The sequence below is a fragment of the Pinus tabuliformis genome, chromosome 1_1 (genome assembly GCF_031772625.1).
Source record: "Pinus tabuliformis cultivar Carrire ecotype Pingquan chromosome 1_1, CPIR1, whole genome shotgun sequence".
Classification (NCBI taxonomy): Eukaryota; Viridiplantae; Streptophyta; class Pinopsida; order Pinales; family Pinaceae; genus Pinus; species Pinus tabuliformis.
The window spans coordinates 671090017-671105964 of NC_142297.1; the positions used below are offsets into that span (position 1 = coordinate 671090017).

The following is a 15948-nucleotide window of genomic DNA, read 5'->3' on the forward strand; positions in this document are numbered from 1 at the left end:
GGAGTTACCAGAGGACTACCATGCTGATAGAGAATCCAAACGAAAGAAGCTGGGAAAAAGAAAAAAGGAGATTGAAGACTTGAAGGACCGCTGCATCCACATGGAGGCGGTAATAGACCATATTCGCACTCTCACCGAAAGCAATCAGGCAGAAGCATCGACTAGAGCCAGCGCCCAGAAGGAAGATTCGGCCACTCCACACTTTCCGTGATTTTATGCATTGCAAATTTGCTTGGTTAGGAGGATCCTATGTAAGGCAGTATAGCCGTTTATTTTCAGTCTTGCTTTCAATTAAGAGAAGCTACGAGGATTGCGGGTCTGCGTACCCGATTTTGTGCCTCAGCTCTCATACTCTCCCCCATCATGTTATAGTTCTCCTTTCAGAAAGTTTTTTTTTAATATATGAGTAGCCGACATTGTAAAAAAAAAAAAAAAAAAATCTAGAGTAATCAATCTTATAAACACATATAAACAAGCAACATGAGTGGTGATTTTACTCTGGTCAATCAAATGTGTTGATGTTCTCATTCAGGTTCGAAAGCACTAATCAAGCGTTCTTCTCATAAGGGCAATTGGGAAATCAATATGTTGAATAGTTGAGTAACGAAACTAACTCAAGAACCTTTTGAATACCTTTGTCTCTTCTTTTGGTAGTGCGAGGATAATCACCTTTCACGGATTTAGCTGCTTCATATAGTTCGCTAACCTGATTCTAGGGTGGCCTTTTTTCTGTTTTGAAAAATTCAGCGACTAGGTTTATCATTCAAAACAGCGACTAGGTTTATCATATTTTAATGATGAGATATATATCTCTGAAAGGTGAAGATTAAAATATAATATATATATATATATATTATATCTATCTATATATATAAACATCACAATTCTATATAAAATATTTAAATTTTAATTATTTTTTTATAATAAAAAAATTATCTATTTTCCTTAATTTAATTAATTTTTTTCCTTCAAAATTTAATAACTTTTTTTTATTTTTTTCCTTCAAATTTTATTTATTTATTTATAATAAAAAATATATCTATTTTTTAATTTTACTTATATTTTTTTGACGGACGGAATCACACCTCACACATAATTTCTTAAATATATGTTCCTTACCTTGTTTAGGGAAATTCTTAAATATCCATTCCTTACCTGGTCAATTGTTCACCTATGTCGCGTAAATACCTGAACATTCAAACGACGAATATGAAGAAATATCTCAGTTAGTAACCATACAAAATTATCAAAGTTTTCAAAATATATATATATATATATATATATATATATATATATATCAAACTAGATGGAATAACTTGGATCGTTGAATAATTTAGAATTTTCATTCAAAATTAAATACGTAAAAAATATTGATTGAATAACTTGGATGGTTGAGTAATTTAGGCATCGTGTTCCAACCATCGAATCAAAGGCTATTATATGCATCAGAAATGATCTCTAATGGTGAGCATGATTGGAATTTACAGAAATTTATAATTTACACGCGGCACGGCTCCGAAAATATATGCATTATCAAAATACGTGAAAACTATGAATGGAGTTTACGTAAACCTATCTACAGACACCTCCGTTCCGTTTCCATTTCTGTTCATTGAATGTAACTCTGGCCGGTAATATCCACATCACGGTCCCCGCTAGACGGCGGTGGCGGGTGGCTCATAGGATTCTTTGCCGGAGAAACGTCCCCGGCGAGCGCGTCGGCGCTCTGCGATTGGCTGGCAGGCGGGCGGTCCTTGGGCCGTTGTGGAGCGTCCTTCTCCGTTCCGTAGAGGCCTCCGCCGTAAGCCTCCTGTGTGACAGGCTTCAGGTCAGAGATCGGTCGCATCGGCTGCTCCGTTCTTTGGCCGGTCGGCTGGACCTTCCCCTTCTTCCCTACCTCTTTGCTGTCCCCGCTTTGCATCTCGCGAGTTGATCGACGTATTTTCGACGCGGAATGGTGTTTTTCCGTTGGAGTTATATGAATCGAACGCTGTACTGACGGACGGGTAAAATGGAAGATAATAATCCAGGGGAGGCAAAATATAGAGAGCGAACAAGGCGGGAATTTCACCACGTAGTGAATTGTAGCGCTGAGTCATCCGGGTGAGAGTCGCATGCGTGCCACTTTTTCTCGCTTTGCGCTCGCCACGGTTGCGTATGCAGTGGAGGATGTGAGCCACGTTTCCTCTCTCTGCTCGCCAGGTGTTACGCATGCAGTGGATGATGTGGTGCCACGTTTCCTCTCACCGAGTCGGATCTGGATAGCTATAAAAGGTTATAATTTTCGTATCACCATAATGCGAGAGTGCCTATAGCACATGACAAGATCTCAACCAAGAAAGTATGGCGTCTGAGTAATGTGGGCTCTCTTATGCAAGACCATCATTTTATTCTTCCCTATTGTATTGCCCTCGATAAACTTACGCACTTTTTGCAGCTTTGCGTCAAAATATGGATCGTCTTAAAATACCCTCACATCATCCTCTTTATTTCCAACTCTGCAATATCTTCATCCTCACATCATGCTCCTTATACAAGTTTCAAGTTTCGATGGAAATATTAATTGATGCATTGGATCTTTTCCATTATAAAGATTTTCACGGACCCTTAAAACTTTGATCTGGCATGTCAAACAACCATAATCTCTGATTCTCTTCTTTAATTATTGAATTTTTAAGTGACCTCTTTACATAACTATAACTATGTAATATGATGTGCGTAGAGCCCCAATCTTGGAACTAGCTTTGATACGTGGGACTTTGGCCTATAAAAATATGACATCAAAGATCTTTGTGCTAGATCCATGCTTCATTCATTAACCATTCCATGGGGAATTATAACTTAAGAGAATCAATTGTAGACACACACACTTCCTACCCTTGGAGCAAAGCCCTTGAAACTCTAAGTTATCTGCTTTCTCTGCCATTAATTCGTTATCACTATATACAGGTCCACTCATTATTCGCATACACGCAAACAATTTAATATAATTATTCTTTCGTATGGTCGTGCACTTTCTCTTGGAGGGTCATACTTATATTCACATTTGATATAAGTTTTAAAATCTCTGGCACATTTAATTTTTTTGACTTTTAAAGACAAAATTGCGGTGATCTTCGAACATTTCTCTAAATGATTTAAGAGCATAAAAATAAAATGCTAAAGAATTTGTTGTAATATCTTATTTTCTTAAAGTCCTATAGACCACTTAGTTAACTATCATCATCCTTATAAATATTTTTATATTAATTTATATTTTAAATAAAATAGTTTATCATTTGCGTATTGAGAATCATCTGTATCAAATTCTAAGGTTTAGTGTTAAATTAAATCAATGATAAAAAGATCAAGTGCTTTTCGGCATTTCTAACTTTTAAAATAAAATCAATATTATGAAATTGAGAACTAACTTCTACGCTTTAGAGTGAAACAAGTAGTTAAAGAAATCTTAAATGGCACAGTCTAATTAATCAAAGTTGTGTCACTTTGGTCGATCATAGAATTTGTTATGATATGTGAATTTCATTTGTTTAAAATTCATTTATGAATGCACAAATGGATTTAACGTCGTGAAAAGTCGAATACACTCATATTATATAGATTATAAAGCTCAAACTTATTATTTTAGGAAATTTCTAATAAATTTCAAACAAAATTTTATTGAGAAAAATAAAACAAGATGAAAAAGGAGTTCAATTTTAAAAAATGTTTAAATCCACTAAAGGAGTTCAATTTTGATGATGAAGAGTGTTATACTTTTTCTACTAACATCTATAGCTCTAATGGGTAGCCCAAGTGGTTGGATCCCCTTGCGAAGTCTTTATCCCTCTGTCATGAGGCATTGGTTCAATTCTGAAAATAAATAAATAAATAAATAAAATAATAATAATAATAATAATGATAATAATAATAATAATAAATAAATAAATATATAAATAAAAATCCATTGAAGGAGTTCAATTCTGATGATGAAGAGTGTTGTACTTTTTTTACTAACATGTATAGCTCTAATGGGTAACCCAAGTGGTTGGAGCCCCTTTCCAAGTCTTTAGCCCTCTTTCATGAGGCATCAATTCAATTCTTCCTAAGTCTATCAGGGTCAAGCTCCTTGTGTTGAGTCTGTGGGACTTGTGACCCCTTCAGGTGGGCCCACCTAGAGTTATTAGGAAAAAAGAAGAAAAAGCATGCCTAAAAACATAATAGGAACAAGAGCACAGTCCTCGCAAATATAAAGACGAATAATTGAATGTAAGTAATCTTTTAGGAAACAATACAAATCTTGTATTAAATGACTTCGCACTTAGATGCATATACAGTCCTTGGGGGGGAACTGAAAGGACATTTTTCATTGCAAATAAGCACCAACCCGCCGACTTGGTTACACTGAAAAAGTAGAGAGTGTTTTTGCAATTGGGCATGAATCATGATGCATCCATTAAATGACATGCACTTGTCACTCACTCAAGCGACCAAAGTGGGGGTGGAGATGCATTAATTTGCGGACCCTATCGATACAAGAAACAAATAAAGGGTCTAATATTGGGCATTTAATGCCCCTATAGTGCCCGATCACCATACATACCCATGCTTTGCACCATGGCTTGGCATCCATATGCCAAATCGGAGATGTGATGGGTGGAGGGACCCAAAATCAATGCAATATGTCATTCGTCGATGCAAATCGCTTCTTAATCTCTAAACCAACAACTTGCTCCAAATTTGATTTGTTTGAAATGCCCACCATCGAGCCTGCTCTACCCACTCATTGTGTGCGACCCACTTTCGAACCCTAGCAAACTCAGAGACTACCTTTGTTCAAAGGCTTCATGATTTAGAAAATCCAATACCTCAAGCACCCAAATCACTTGCAGATCACAACCTTGGGTCGCGCTTCGATCCTCTATTGCACTGCAAGTCACCTTGAGGTACTGCACGAAACCCTAATTAGAATGCTTCATAAAATTACATTGCTAGAAATATAGAACATAGAAATCCATGGACACTTCTACGCCAACATCGAACCTCAGAACTTCCTCCATTCAACTAAACAGATCTATTTCGTTAGTGGAAAATATTTTTCTCAAATAGTTTTAACAGATATTTTGAAAGCCATACATTAACCAAACCTAATGTTATTTTCGTATACATTAAATAGAAAAGTTTCAAGCACGATAATATTTTTCAAGGAAATTTTTGTTACATTTATTTACAATATTAAAAAATTCTACAACAAACTATTTCATAGAAAAAGCACTCTACTACAAATAAAAAAAAGTAGTATGAATGAATGCAACTGCAAAAAAAAGACCCACGCCATCAATCAAAACCAATGATTGATCACTAGATAAAATCCTTTCTTGGTGGAAGAACATTAGGAAATACATTGATGAAAAACTAATTTATAGGCGATTCTTGGGCCCTAATACTACGACAAGAATTATATTATTTCTTTCATTTGAAGTTTTATATTCAAGGGACAGAGTAAATTTGAAGTCACAGAAATATTTTCAAGTTGTTAATATAAATTTTTGAGGTTATTTATATGTTTGGTTGTGGCTTACTAGTTGGGGTAGGGCACACCCTATAAAGAGTAGGACTTCAAACCTCGGTAGATGTAGAGGTGTCAACAAACCAAATTGGTTATGTGAATGGAGTCCTCCCTTATTTGTGCTTGGGAATTCTGAATCTTAAACTAGAAAAATCATGAAAAATAAGAATTACCTAAATCCATGAAAAATATCTAATAATCAGTCTAAATGTGTTCTTCAAATGTGCCAAGAGCTTAGTAATACTATAACCCGCTTTGCCATGCCTTTGATATTCAGTCAAGTAGCCTTTTTCCTGTAAATTCCTCCCATATCTCTCATAGTAAAATTGAGGCAATGAGGTGATGGAAATGGGATTTATTTTGGCTCTCAACAATTCATGGATTTCCAACCCCAGCCTCTCCAACGATCCAGAGGAGATTGGCTCTTTGTTCACCGATCCAGAAGGGTTGCTACTCATTGAGACTGGAACTGAAAGATGGTTTTCAACATGGGAAAAATCACAATGTTTCCATGTTTGTAGTATCCATAGGAAAAATACAAGAATGTCTTGACATCAATCATTTGAGTAGGATGTTTCCTAGTCCCAAAATTTAAAAACTCCATGCCTAATTTGGTCCCATTCAAAGAGACAACCTACATCTTTGGGTGATTGAAGTAACTATCATTATCAAACAATTGAGGCTAAAGTTCCTATAGTTGGAGGTTGTAATATCTGATCCCTATTGGTCATTAAAAGCTAGGGGATGCAACTTTTCATCATGTTGATGATTTGATCTTACAGAGAATTCCTACCCATGAAATTTAGTGTGCTTTTCTCAATGGGAACACTAGAGAAATGATAATTCCCCAGTGGCATCTCTTGATGGGTTTGAGAGTCCCAATTTAGAGTTTTTTGGATTGAAATAGTAAGGTAAGAGTGAGTTGGAACATGAGAAAATGGAGCATAATTGTATGGTGATAGTATCTAGGTTGCATAGGAACGAGAAACTGGGAAAATGAGCTCCTTCTTGGCCTTAGAGACCATGGATTGGATCAAACTATGTGGACCAAAGGCCAGCCAAATAATTTCTCTGTCTCCACGGTCTTGCACCAACAAATAACCTATGATTTTTGATACATATTTGTTTCCACACTTTGAATCCTTGAATAGACAACCTTTGTTGCTTCATATGTATCCATTTCACATCAAACACATCTAGTTATCCCCTTAAGCTTCTCAATTTCCAGAACTGTTAACTCAACAATGACCTATCAAGGTCATCTCACAGGCATCAATACCCCACAACCCATCCTAGAACTTACAAAATTTTGTTTGTGTTGGATTTTTACACTGCTTCAAGTCCAACTCAAGGAATACTCCTCTGGAAACATCCTACCTCACCCTCTCAGTGTCATGTTTAGGTTCCTTCTTCTCTCTCAAGGTGTCTTCAACTTTTTCTTTCTTCCTTTAGCTAAACCCCTTGTTTTCCCATTGAGATATTTTTATCTCTAGGGAATGAGAGAATATAATTATCTCTAACTATATGGAAGATGAAAATTCATTTAGGGTATTTTCCATGAGTTTCCAAGACTCGCCACAATTTTCTATTAAACCAAAAAAAAATAACCAACTTTAAAACATTAAGGTGTCACTAGGCGTTTCACTAAGTCCATAGATTATTAAGTTTGTAATAAAAGTAAATGATATTAAATGAGTAAATATCTAGAGTAATCAGGGATGTTGCATCCCCCAACACCGCCCCCCCCCCCACCCCCCCCTCCCCTTGTGAGAAATATCGTCCCTGGTGTTCATTATTTCCTTTGAAACATGCCAAGGTATACTTACCACATAAAGCTTTCATCCTCCCATGTGGCCTCTTTTAGACTAAAGTGCCTCCAGTGCACTTTAACTTGGTTGATATCTCACCTTCGTAACGTTGTTTCTCTTTGATCAAGAATACAAAGGGGCTCTACCAGGAACTCTCCATCTGGTTCGATTTGTTTCCATAGCCATATCATTGTCATTAGTTTATTTTTAATCATTAACCAAAACATACAAACTTCAAAATTAGATTTTTATCCACACATACTTCTAGTTAATGATATGTATGAGATCATAAATAAATAAATAAATAAATAAATAAATATATATATATATATATATATATATATATATATATATATATATATTTCTTGAATAACGAAATATATGTTGTGCAAGCTGATATGCTACAGGTCTAATTCTTTCCAAAATATGGAAGGGTCCACAATATCAAGGTGTTAATTTTGCACAACCCCCCACCCGCCCCCCCACCACCTTAAGGGACTTTTCTTAGGTTTAACTTGCACATATACATGGTCACCCATGTGAAATTCTTTATAAGTCCTCTTCTTGTCTACATAAGCCTTCTCTCTATCTTGAGAAGATTTTAAATTTTTTCGAACCTTTTTCACCATCCGCTCCATTTCCACTAGCATGTTGGGTCCTAATATTAATTTATCCTTAGGACTAATCCAATTAGTAGGTGTTCTACACCTTTTTTCATACAATACCTCAAAAGGACTCATTTTTAATGATTCATGGTAAATTATTATTATATGAAAACTCAACTAAGTGGAGGTATTCCTCCCACTTGGTTGGTTGTTGCATTACATACATTCTTAACATATCCTCAAGTACCTAATTCACCTGTTCAATCTGTGGTCTGAATTGGATCCATAGAAGACTGTCAAAGAACCATAACTATATTAGGTCGAACAAATCTCTAAAGAAATCCAAAACAACGATCAAAAACACCCCTGAACCAGTGGCAATGGCAGCCAACGTGGAACAACGAGGACCTCGGTCAAAGCGCACTGACTGAGGCCCATGGAGACCACACAAGAGGTCAAAGTAGCCCCTGGGAGACCCAGAATAGGAAAAGCCCGAGCACTCTGTCGTGTGGGGGAACCGGAGAACCGCGGGCGGAAAAGGAAAAAGCACTGAAAGTACAAGGCGGGACCTGCGCTCTGGAAACCGGCGATTTTGATTGGGGTGCCTTTAAATGGTAAGAGGTTTTGGAGGAGAGAGGAGCGATTCCATACATCGATTGACACGTGGCAAGTGGAGGTGAGAGAAAACCGTCGTTAATCGCGTGCTATCAGTCAAGCAAGTCAACTGCGCGAAACGTGCGTATGGCGTCGGATCTGGAAGCCCCAGATCGAATGGCTGATATCGCGCCCAATGGAGGAAGCAGAATCGATAGGGAATTAAGCCGCGTTTTAAAGAGATTTGGAATAAGTTTGACCGCCATAGTGGAGGAAGAACGCATCCACGACGTAACTGAAGAAACGAACCGACGAAGCATGCTGGCGCCGTTTAGAGGAGGACAAGTGGCCACTCCCTGAGTGTTCATGATGACACCAAACAGGGAACTCCAAGCGCAGCTGTAGAAGGTGAATCAACAGAGGCAGGAGAGGAACCAAACAGGCATAGGGATCAAATGGCTAAAACCATGAACAGATCCAATCGAACCAGAGTTGAGCTAGTCGAAGTCGAGAGATGAAGAAGTGGAGCAGTGAACCCTGAGAGGAGAACTGAACACAGAGAACAGTAAAGAAAAGCAGAAGAGACAGAGGACCGAGCTGACTAGAGGCAACATCGAGCACCAGAGAGCTTGAAGATTCAAGCCATCCCATAGAGGAATCTGTCTGGACTGAGCATCACATTTGGCTCTTTCCACTGTAGACCAGAAGGTCACAAAGCTGGTAGGAAGAAGAAGAGTCTGTGTACTCTAGTGGCTTGGGGAATCCAAGAACCACCCTACCAAGCAAACTTGCTTCAGGAGAACTCACATTGAGTCCCTGTATTGTAATTTCTCTGCTTAAAGACACAATAAAACAAGGCCACCACTGAAAGCTAGACCGGAGACGTAGCACTAGAGAATAGGGTGAACTCCTTATTAAAATTTCTTGTGTCTTTGTGTTTCTTACTGTATTTTCTCTGCTGTCTTTCCATTTTATTGTTTGTGTATTGGTAATCTGGCAATCTGATCGATCTGTTGCTTCAATAACATAGAACACACACCAGCACATGAGTCTATAATGCCTTAGTTTAATAAATCTTTAACTGATGTCACTCATAGGGTGAATATCAGATCAAGTGGTATCAGAGCTCTAGGATGTAATGTTAGAAAAGCTTGTGTTGGTTTAGCTGTGAATGCTCACAAGATCAAAGCTCAAATTAGGAGAAGGAGAGTTGGTGGAAACTAATCCTAAAATTGGGAGAGTCTATCCTCGAAAGACAATGTCAGAGGAAGGTTCTGTAGGGCCAGACCCTTAATTCATAGAGAGTTTCCTAGCTATAAGGTCTATGGTTGAAGAAATGTATAGAGACTTTAGAAAGCAAAAGGTGGAAGATTCATCAGGCTCTAAAAAAGATAAAGAAGAAGATGAGTCTCACTTCCATGACCACTCCAAAGGAAAGGGGAAATAGGAAAGCTTTTTCACACCTCCTAATAGCTCTGTGCATAATAAGAAAGCATCTTTGATTAAGCTAGATGTGAAATTTGATTTGCCTATATATGATGGAGAGCTAAATGCTGAAAAATTGGACAATTGGATTAGACAAATTGATGTGTATTGCAGGGTATAGAACATAAGCTCAAACAAGAGTAAGATTCAACTGGCAAGCCTACACCTAGGAGGCACTGCCTTGATTTGGTGGGAGGGCAGAACCCAAGCTGATATGAAAAGACGTGGCAATACCATCTCTTTCTAGAGTGAATTTGTCGCTGCAATCAAAAAGCAGTTCTATCCATTGGCCTACATGCAACAAGCCATGATGAGTTGGCAAACTCTTCAATAGTTGAAAGGGAAAAGTGTGCAAGGGTATACTCAAGAATTCAGAAAGAGAGCATTGATGTTGGGTATCTCATTAGACTCACTAGAGACTCTTTTGAAGTACATTGGTGGTATACACAGCTACATGAGGCATACCATCCTCATGTTTAATCCCACTAGTATAGATGAGGTATCTATACAAGCTACTCATCTAGAACTTAGAGGAAAGAATAGAAATCTAGAAGTTGTGGGACCATCCCAACCCACTGTAAGCAAGAGAAAGGAGAAAAGAAAACTGAAGTGGAAAGCAAGGAAGGCTAACACTGCACAAAAAGCCAAAGCTTCACGCACTCACTATAAAAAGGAGGGGCATGATGATGAGCATTGTTGGATTCTGCATCTAGAGCTGAGACCTAAGAAGTCCGAGGGCAAGAAGAAGAAGACAGTTGCAGCTATTCAGAGAGATTTGGGGTCAGACTCGAGAGATGAGACAACTATAGTAGCCACAGGTATAAAAGGTAAGAATTCTGAAGCATCTACTAGTAATTTTGCTCAATATGTTATTGATGAAGAAAATGAGAGAAAAAGACATGAGCTTTTCCATATTCGAGTTATTTCCAAAAATCAAAAGATTGATACTTTGTTTGATAGTGGCTCACAAGTAAATTTGATTTCTGAAGCAATTGTAAAGAAATTGGGATTAGCAACTACACCTCACAAGAAACCATACCCATTAGGATGGTTGAATGATAAAGCACAACTACAAGTGCCTAGACAGTGCAAACTAAAGTTTTCTTTTGGGTGAGCATTTGTAGATGAGGTTGAGTTAGACATAATTCCTTTGGATATATGTGGAATTGTTTTAGGAAGTCCTTACTTGTATGATAGAAAGGCTATTTTCTATAGAGCTGAGAACAAGTATCTACTTGTTAAAGATGGAATCGAATACTTTGTAAGAGCTCATAAGCTCAAGAACAATTATACTCTCATAAACTCAAGACAGATGAAAAGAATGATAAATTCATGTAAACAATTCTTATTGATGGTTGTAAAGGAAAAGAAACCTGATAAAACCAATGTATTTGAGGGCTGTAATGCTGAACAACAAGCTGATATAGAAAAGGTTGTTTTAGAGTATGATGTCTTGTTTCAAGAACCTAAAGGTCTACCACCCAAAAAGGGAATAGTACATGATATTATTTTGCAACAAGATGTTCCTTTTCCTAACATTGGGATGTACAGGTTGTTTGCTTTAGAGAATGCTGAAATCATGAAGCAGGTGCAGGAGTTGCTCGAGAAGGGCTTCATTAGGCCTAGCACATCACCATGTAGGTCACCAATCATTTTGGTGAGAAAGAATGATGGCTCTTGGAGAATGTGCATTGACTACCGAGCACTGAATAAGATAACAATAAACAATATTTATCCCCTTCCTCGCATAGATGATCTTTTAGATCAATTGAAAGAGGTTGTTTATTACACCAAGCTGGATTTGCACAGTGGATACCATCAAGTCAAAGTTGCAGAGAAAGATGCATGGAAGACTGCTTTCAAAACAAAGTAGGGATTGTATGAATGGCTAGTTATGCCTTTTGGCTTAACTAATGCTCATGCTACTTTCATGAGATTAATGAATGATGTACTCAGACCTTTTCTTGATGATTTTGTTATTGTGTATCTGGATGACATTCTGATTTTTAGTAAAATGTGGGAAGAACATTTAAAGCATGTTAAGCAGACATTAGATGTTTTGAAAAGAGAAAAACTTTATGTTAAACTCTCAAAATGTGAATTTGGCAAAACATCTCTAAACTACTTGGGTCGTATAGTAGGGGGAGGTGAATTGAAAATAGATCCCTCTAAAGTGGCAGCCATTGTGAACTGGCCTAAACCCAGGTCTACTGCAGAAGTGAGAAGCTTCTTAGGAGCAGCACAATATTGGAGGAAGTTCATTGCTAACTTCTCCTCGATTGCAGCTCCCTTACATGCTTTAACAAGATTGAATAAGGTGTTTTAGTGGGGAGAAAAACATCAGAAAGCCTTCGACACCTTGAAAGAGAAAATTAGTACATCATCTATACTAGCACTGCCAGATCTACAAAGACCATTTGAGATCCAAACTGATGCCAGTGACTATGCCATGGGAGCAGTGTTGACACAGCATGGTAAACCCATATGTTATCATTCTGAGACTTTTAATCCTACAGTAGTTAACTATCCTACATATGATAAAGAATTGTATGCATTAGTTCAGAGTGTGAAAAAGTGGAAACATTACTTAATGGGCAAAGATACAATAATACATACTGATCATCAACCACTTCAATATTTACACTCCCAAACTAAGTTGCAGCAATCAAGACATTACAGATGGATGGGTTTTCTACAACAGTTTCACTTAGTCATCAAATATACAAAGGGCATACATAACAAGGTTGCAAACATGTTATCTAGACCCATTATAAATGCATCTACCATACTTAAGCATAATTTTGTGCTACATGAAAGCTACATAGAACAATATGCTCAGGATATGGACTTCAAAGATGTATATGCAACTTTGAGTCAAGGCCAAAGAGTAGAAGAATTGGACTATCATGTGAAGGAGTGACTCTTATACCATTGTGGGAAACTCTGAATTCCACAAACTGAGAGGATACAGATAATTAGGGAAGCACACCCTTCTCTGATATCAGGTCACTTTGGGGTAAGTAAAACAGTTGCACAGTTGCAAATATTTTGCTATTGGCCGAAAATGAATGAGACAATTTCTAGATATGTAAAAGGGTGTGCCATGTGTGCTAAAAGAAAGCCCAGCAATAGAAAACTAGGCTTGTACACTCCATTTCCAGTTCCTTCTCACCCTTGGGAAAGTGTTTCCATGGATTTTGTTGGAGGACTGCCTAAATCTAGAAAAGGTCATGATTATATGTATGTTGTTGTGGATAGGTTCAACAAAACGTGTATTTTGATACCTTGTAGTAAACAGATCACAACTGAACATACTGCAAAATTGTTCTTTGAGCATGTATGGGTTCATTTTGGATTACCCACTTCCATTGTATCTGATCGAGACACCCGATTTGTGGGGAAGTTTTGGTCTAGTCTGTGGGAACTGATGGACACCAAGTTGAAGAAAAGCACAACTTTTCATACACAAATAGATGGCCAGATAGAAGTAGTAAATAGGATAGTGATCTAGTTATTGAGAAGTTATTGCAGCAAACAGAGCCAAACACTCTTCTGCACAGAGATCTCCTTTTGAGACCTGTTTGGTTTCGCACCAAGGTCTCCTTTGGATTTTGTCTTTGGTAAAGATACCATGGTTGACGGACACAGTGATGTGGACAAGGCAACTAGGTTCATTGAACAGATCCAGGAGATCCACCAGGCAGTACAGGAATAGTTGGAAAAGAGCCAGGCCAAGTACAAGGCTAGGCATGATAAGCATCAGATGGAGCATAGTTTTCAAGTTGGAGACCAAGTCTAGCAGTATATCAGCAAGGAAAGGATGCAAGGTGAAGGTAAAAAGCTAAAGCCCATCAGGTATGGACCTTTCAGGATGCCTGAGAATATTGGTGAAAATGCTTTTCGCCTTGATTTACCAGCTTACATGCACATCTACTCAGTCGTAAATGCAGATTGCTTGAGATTGTTTGAACCTTCAATGATTGAGGACCCTGAAGAGCAAAGTCAATTGCCTTCTATTGATGACCTACTACCTGAATACCTCAATGAGTTGCAGGAAGACACAGTGCTGGACAGGAAGGTGAGGAAAACACACAGGGAGATGTTGAATACCTCAGGATTGGGCTCAAAGGTTCAAAGCCAAGCAGTGCAAAGTGTTTTGATATTGGACAAGTGAAGAAACAATATCCTCACTTAGTCGATGCTTAAAAACCAACCTTTGGTGGTCCAAAAGCTTTTTCAGTGGGAAGGCCGTGATCCAAATTGGATCCATAGAAGACAGTCAAAGAACCATGACTGTATCAGGTCAAACAAATCTCTAAAGAAATCCAAAATAGCGATAAAAAACACCCATGAACCAGTGGCAATGGCAGCCGACGTGGAACAATGAGGACCTCGGTCAAAGCGTGCTGACCAAGGCCCATGGAGATCGCGCAGGAGGTCAAAGTATCCCCTGGGAGCCCTAGAATGGGAAAAGACCAAGCACTCGGTCGCATGGGGAAACTGGAGAACCGCGGGTGGAAAAGGAAAAAGCACTGAAAGTAAAAGGCGGGACCCACACTCTGGAAACCAATGGTTTTGATCGGGGTGCCCTTAAATGGTAAGAGGTTTTGGATGAGAGCAGAATGATTCCATACATCGATCATTGCGTGACAAGCAGAGGTGAGAGAAAACCGCTGTTGATCGTGCGCTATCGGTCGAGCAAGTCAACTGAGAAAAACGTGTGTATGGTATCGGATCTGGAGGGCCCAGATCGGACTGCTAAGATCGCGCACGATGGAGGAAGTGGAATCGATAGGGAATTAAGCCGCATTTTAGAGGGATTTGGAATCCGTTTGACCGCCATGGTGGAGGAAGAATGCATCCACTATGTAACTGAAGAAACGAACCGACGAAGCATGCTGGCACCATTTAGAGGAGGACAAGTGGCCACTCCCTGAGCGTTCATGATGACACCGAACAGGGAACTCCAAGTGTAGCTGCAGAAGGTGAATCGACAGAGGCGGAAGAGGAATCGAACAGGCATAGGGATCGAATGGCTAAAGCCATGAATAGAGACAGTCAAACCAGAGTTGAGTTAGTCGAAGTCGAGAGACAAAGAAGTGGAACAGTGAACCCTGAGAGGAGGACTGAACACAGAGAACAGTAAAGAAAAGCAGAAGAGACAGAGGGCCGAGCTGACCAGAGGCAGCATCGAGCACCAGAGAGCTTGAAGATTCAAGCCATCCCATAGAGGAATCTGTCCGGACTAAGCATCACATTTGGCTCTTTCCACTATAGACCAGAAGGTCACAGAGCTGGTAGGAAGAAGAAGAGTCTGTGTACTCCAGTGGCTTGGGGAATCCAAGAACCACCCTGCCAAGCAAACTTGCTTTAAGAGAACTCACATTGAGTCCCTATATTGTAATTTCTCTGCTTAAAGACACAATAAAACAAGGCCACCACTGAAATCTGGACCGGAGACGTAGCCCTGGAGAATAGGGTGAACTCCTTATTAAAATTTCTTGTGTCTTTGTGTTGCTTACTATATTTTCTTTGTTGTCTTTCCATTTTATTGTCTGTGTATTGGCAATCTGATCGATCCATTGCTTCAATAACACAGAACACACACCAGCACATGAGTCTGTAATACCTTAGTTTAATAAATCTTTAACTGATGTCACTCATAGGGTGAATATCAGATCAATCTGCCCATTTGTTTGTGGGTGATATGTAATGTTGAACTAAATCTGAGTACCCAGTCTAGTAAAAAGGACCTTCCAAAATGCTGAAGTAAATTTCACATCCTTATCGGAGATTACCACCCATGTAATCAAAATATTTCTTTCGTAAATATATATGCAATTTTTACAATCTAATTTGTGGATTTGACATGGATGAAATGGGTTGCTTGACTTAATTTATCCACCAC

The 15948-nt window shown here is 38.6% G+C and overlaps 1 protein-coding gene across 1 annotated transcript; it reads right to left on the reverse strand.

The window, feature by feature from the left end:
* Window positions 1–1454: 1454 nt before the first annotated feature.
* LOC149215195 (uncharacterized) lies at window positions 1455–2535 on the reverse strand. Its single transcript, XM_089391046.1, has one exon. It carries the CDS (start codon window positions 1919–1921, stop codon window positions 1610–1612), a length of 312 nt encoding a protein of 103 aa, XP_089247172.1. The 5' UTR covers window positions 1922–2535; the 3' UTR covers window positions 1455–1609.
* Between the last annotated feature and the right edge of the window lie 13413 nt (window positions 2536–15948).